This window comes from Corvus brachyrhynchos, unplaced genomic scaffold, assembly GCF_000691975.1.
Source record: "Corvus brachyrhynchos isolate BGI_N302 unplaced genomic scaffold, ASM69197v1 scaffold96, whole genome shotgun sequence".
Classification (NCBI taxonomy): Eukaryota; Metazoa; Chordata; class Aves; order Passeriformes; family Corvidae; genus Corvus; species Corvus brachyrhynchos.
Window position 1 is genome coordinate 199,238 of NW_008238370.1, and position 5,033 is coordinate 204,270.

At 56.1% G+C, this 5,033-nt stretch overlaps 1 protein-coding gene across 2 annotated transcripts in view; it reads right to left on the minus strand.

Annotated features, from left to right (window-relative positions):
- Positions 1–3,643: 3,643 nt before the first annotated feature.
- The window catches only part of LOC103616996 (acid-sensing ion channel 2), a 393,907-nt gene continuing 392,517 nt past the window's right edge, over positions 3,644–5,033 (minus strand). Inside the window, exons 10-11 of one of the 2 annotated variants that reach the window (XR_001862554.1) lie at positions 4,302–4,471; positions 3,644–3,735 (exon numbers count right to left, since the gene is read on the minus strand). Coding sequence is in view for 1 of the 2 variants with exons in the window: in XM_008635250.2 (XP_008633472.1) it covers positions 4,370–4,471 (102 nt within the window). In the remaining variant the exon portion in view is untranslated. Of the gene's footprint in view, positions 3,736–4,223; positions 4,472–5,033 lie in introns of those variants that run through there. The other variant, XM_008635250.2, reaches the window with a different exon arrangement.

Here is a 5,033-nt window from a genome sequence, read left to right on the forward strand (position 1 = left end):
TCCGGCGGGTCAGGCACAGCCATGCCAGGAGCAGCGCCGGGGCCTCGGGAATCCCGGAGGGAGAAATGAAGGAATTCTTGAAGTGACGGGAATGGTTTTGCTGCGGGCACAGGGGGAGCCTCGGGAGCCCAAAATCCCAGCCAGGCTGCAGGAGGGACACAAATCTAAGGAAAAAGGGAATTCTGGGAGGGGCTGGAGAGGCCGAGAGAGGGAAAAATGCAAAGCTGGGAGCAGGAATTCCCCAAATCAGTGACCTGGGAATGGTCCCACCCCACCGGCACCCCGGAGCTCCACGGAAATCCCAGGGATGTCACTGAGGATTCCAACGCTCTGATCCTTCCAGGAATGCAGCTGGGATCAGCCTATTCCTATTCCTATTCCTATTCCTGATCTCCCTACTCCGCAGTTTTCCCGGATGAAACCCTGGATTGTCCTGATCCACGGCCCTGGGTGTGCTCCGAGCTCAGGAAGAGCAGGAGCCCTGCAGAGTGCGCAGATGATTCCTGTAAGGAGGTGGGGAATATTCCTGCCTGGAATACCGATGGAGAGGCTGGGAAACACAGGGAGGAGGGGAGGGAAAACTTCCGAGAGCTTAAACTGGAGTCAGACCCGGAGCACGTTAATAGGGATGGGCTCAGACACAGCCAAGGACACAGCAACTGCAGCTCCCAGGAATTGCAGGAATTGCAGCTCCCAGGAATTCCAGGAGCTAATGGATCAGCATTGAGCTCTTGGAGCGGAGAAGGCAACAAAACCTTCAGAAACCACCAAGGCATGGGAGAGGAACCATCACAAGAATTCCCATCAGGATGGCATTGGGATTGGGATTGGGATTGGGATTGAGATTGAGATTGGGATTGGGTTTGGGATTGGGATTGGGCTTTTCCCGCTCAAACTGACACAAACCAAGGAAAATTTTCCTGCTAAGAATTCCTGTTAATTGCCTCTAATTGCTGGCTCAGGGGGAGGACCATGGAATGTCCTTCACAGTCGGTGATTCCCGGGAATGATGAAGTGCTGGTCCTTGGAGCATCCCGTGGGATGCAGGAGCCTCCTGAATGCCGGGAATGAAGGAGGAGCAGGGAGAGGTGCTGGGGTGACCTTGAGCGAGTGCAGGTGACTCCAGGAGCAGTTCCTGGTGTTTTCCTGGTCCCTGTGGGAACACAGCTGTGGGAGCTGCTCAGGGATGTGGTGGCTGGGCCATAAATCCCGGGAATGTGCTCTGCCCTCTCCATGCCAAGCTGAGCCTTCCCATTCCCCAAAAACGTGGCTGCACTTCAGAAATTCCTCCTCAGAGCCGGTTCTGTCCTGTTTTCCTCCGGAAGCATTCCCAGGGATGTTCCTCACTGTCCCGGCCTCCAGCGCTCCGTGCCCTGTGGGGATCATCCCTTCGGATGGCAATTCCAGCCTTGTTCCATGGATTTGGGGTTGAGGATGGATTTCCTGAGCTCCGGCTGAGCCACAGCCCCCATCGGTCCCACTCTGGATTTTCCCACCTTGTCCATGGGATTTTGGGATTTTCATCTCCCACAGGGGTTCTTTTATAATTTTTTCCAGCAGGATTTTGGGGTTTTTGGGAGCTGATGGTTGGGAAAAGGCTCCTGTGCAGGGAGCATCCCCTCTGCCCCAATCCCTGTTCCCATCCCTGTTCCATCCCTGCTCCCATCCCTGCTCCCATCCCTGCTCCATCCCTGTTCCCATCCCTGCTCCCATCCCTGATCCCTGATCAAATCCCTGCTCCATCCCTGCTCCCATCCCTGTTCCTATCCCTGCTCCATCCCTGCTCCCATCCCTGCTCCATCCCTGTTCCCATCCTTGTTCCCATCCCTGCTCCATCCCTGCTCCCATCCCTGCTCCATCCCTGCTCCCATCCCTGTTCCCATCCCTGTTCCCATCCCTGCTCCATCCCTGTTCCCATCCCTGTTCCCATCCCTGCTCCATCCCTGCTCCCATCCCTGCTCCATCCCTGCTCCATCCCTGCTCCCATCCCTGCTCCATCCCTGTTCCCATCCCTGCTCCATCCCTGTTCCCATCCCTGCTCCCATCCCTGCTCCCATCCCTGTTCCCATCCCTGTTCCCATCCCTGCTCCATCCCTGCTCCATCCCTGGGCACTGCCCAGATCCATCCAACACCGAACAGGGTGTTATGGACCTGCCAGTTCCTTTTCCACTCCTTTCTCCTTTCCTTGGAATGTGCTCCGAGCCATTGTGGGGTTAATTACAGCAAACAATGGAGCTTCCCTTTTCCCTGGAAAATCCCGCGGCACTGGAGCAGAGCTGGGGCTGTGCTGGGGTCTGAACTTTGGTTTTTCTCTGAATTCCCAAATCATCCTCCCAGCTTTTCCTCATCTTTGATCATTCTCCTTTTTTTCTGGAAAAGGATCCCTTCATCCCGATGAGGTTTGCAATTGGAAGTGAAATCTCCTCCCATCCCTCTCCATCAGGGCTCAGGGCCTTTTCCAGGCACACCAAACCCTCATCCCTTCCTGAGGGTGTTTCTCGGAATTCCCAGGTCTCTCCCAGGGCTGGAGAAGGGGCAGAGCAGCCCCTCAGGGCCTGGATCCAGGGATGAAGCTGCTGCCAACACATTTTGGGATGCACTTGGACGGAAATGGATTTTCTTGTTACGCCTCGGAGCCAGGTAAAGTGGATCAGTGAAGGAAAAGTTGTAATCCCAGAATCCCAGATGGGTTTGGGTTGGAAGGAGCCAAAAGATCATCTAATTCCCAGCCCTGCCCTGGCAGGGACACCTCCCACTGTCCCAGGCTGCTCCCAGCCCCAATGTCCAGCCTGGCCTTGGGCACTGCCAGGGATCCAGGGGCAGCCCCAGCTGCTCTGGGCACCCTGTGCCAGGGCCTGCCCACCCTCCCAGGGAACAATTCCCAATTCCCAATCTCCCATCCAGCCCTGCCCTCTGGCACTGGGATCCATTCCCTGTGTCCTGTCCCTCCATCCCCTGTCCCCAGTCCCTCTCCATATTTTTTCCAGGCTCCCTTCAGGCCTCAATGGGGTCACCCCAAGCTTCTCCTCTTCCAATTGAACAATCCCAAAACCTCCTGGAGAGGTTTCCAACACCTCTGTCAGCAAAGAGATTCCACAACATCCCGGAGATCCTGGCACATCCCGGAGATCCCGGCACATCCCAGAGAAGACAGGGATGCAGCTGAGCACGGCCATGGCACGGCTCCCACCCCACCCAGAGCTGTGTGAGAACGTGGTGGGAGAGGAAGAGGAGGGATAAGGGATGAGGGATGAGGGAGAGCCCTGGGAAGCTCCCGGGATGGGCTTTTCCTGGGATCTGCCCTCCCCCTCGGGATGAGGGCAAGGCAGGAATGACACAGCCTGGCCATTTCCACAAGACCAGCTTTAATGTCAGTCAGGAGAACGAGGAGAAAGCAGAGAATCCATGGACGGGACAAGAAGGAAATTCCAAAAATTCCCCCAAAACTTAAAAAAGGAACGAGCCCAACCCCCACCCCCCGGGCAGCGCCGCTCCCGGACTCTCCAGGCACTGCAGGAGGAGCAGCTGGACTGGGATGATCCACAGGGAGCCCCCAGGGATGCTCACCTCGGGCTGAGCTCGGGATTCATCCCAACCCCGCCCAGAGGACGCGACCGACCGGGAGAAGAATCCGAGAGCGGCGACTTTGGGGTCTCTTTTATTCTAAAACTCTCGGCCTACGGCGGTGGGGATGGAGAGTTCTGGGATGCTCCTTCTGCCACTGAAACCCAGGACTGCAAAGAGGAACAGAGCTGAGAGGGAACCCCGGCGCCAGGAAAAGCCCTGGCGGGCAGCGCTCGGGATGTTTGGGATGCTTCCTTTGGGATTTGCTGCTGCTGCTGCTCGGGGCTTGGACAATCCCAAAAAGTGTCCTGGCCCTCCATCCCTTGTGCAAGTCCCTCTGCAGCTCTCCTGGAGCCCCTTTAGGCCCTGCAAGGGGCTCTGAGGTTTCTCTTGGCCTTCCCTTTTCCAGGAGAACATTCCCAGCTCTCCCAGCCAGGCAGCTGCTTCCCAGGCTGGAGCCAAACCCCCCCGGGAGGAAAGGACAACAGGAGTCAGGTCCAAGGCGCCTCTCACTCTGGGCAGAGTATATTTAGAATTTATATTTTTATATTATTTTTATATTATTTTAATGCATAGCGAGTTTCTTCTTCTTCTTTTTTTTTTCTTTTTTAATAGATTTTTTTAATAATTTTTTCCCATCATTTTTTTCCAGTATTTTTTTTTCCCCAGTATTCTTTCCCAGTATTTTTTTTTCCCATCTTTTTTTTTTTTGTTTTTTCTTCCCCCCGGTGCAAACCTGAGCTGGGTCCCTGTTTTCCCTGTGCAGTTTTCCTTCCTCGGGATGGGCACTGTGGTGGGGAGGGGTCAGCAGGCGATTTCCTCCAGCGTCCCCAGCGGGGCCTGCAGGGGCACGGTCACAGTGTGGCTCAGGCTCTCCGAGTGGTTTGGCACTGGATCACAGGTGCTCTGCCGATGGAAAACCGCGGGATGCGTTATCCCGGAGCCACTGGATGCTCCCGGCCCTCCCACCTTGTCAGAGCCCGAAATGGTTCATGCCTCAAACACGGATGTCATTACAACAAAATCTGCGTAAAGGAGCTGCAACCACAGAAATCTCCTTGAAAAATGTTGGACTGGGAGTCAAACTGCTGGGATTGGATAAGGGACACCCATCCTTCAGCCACAGAATCCCAGGATGAACCGGGTTGGGAAAGACCTTTGAGATCATCAAGTCCAACCTGTGACCCAACACCTCCTCACCGACCAAACCACGGCCCCGAGTGCCGCGTCCAGGCTTCGCTGAACCCCCCCAGGGACGGCGACTGCCCCCAGCCCCGGGCAGGCCAGTCCAGCGCCCAGTCACTCTTCCAGCGAGGAATGTTTCCTGATGTCCACCCTGAACTTCCCCTGGCGCAGCTCAAGGCTGTGTCCTCTCGTTCAGTCAGGGGTTCCCTGGGAGCAGAGCCCGACCCCCCCGGCTGCAGGCACCTTTCAGGGGGTGTGAGAGAGCCATGAGGTCTCCCCTGAG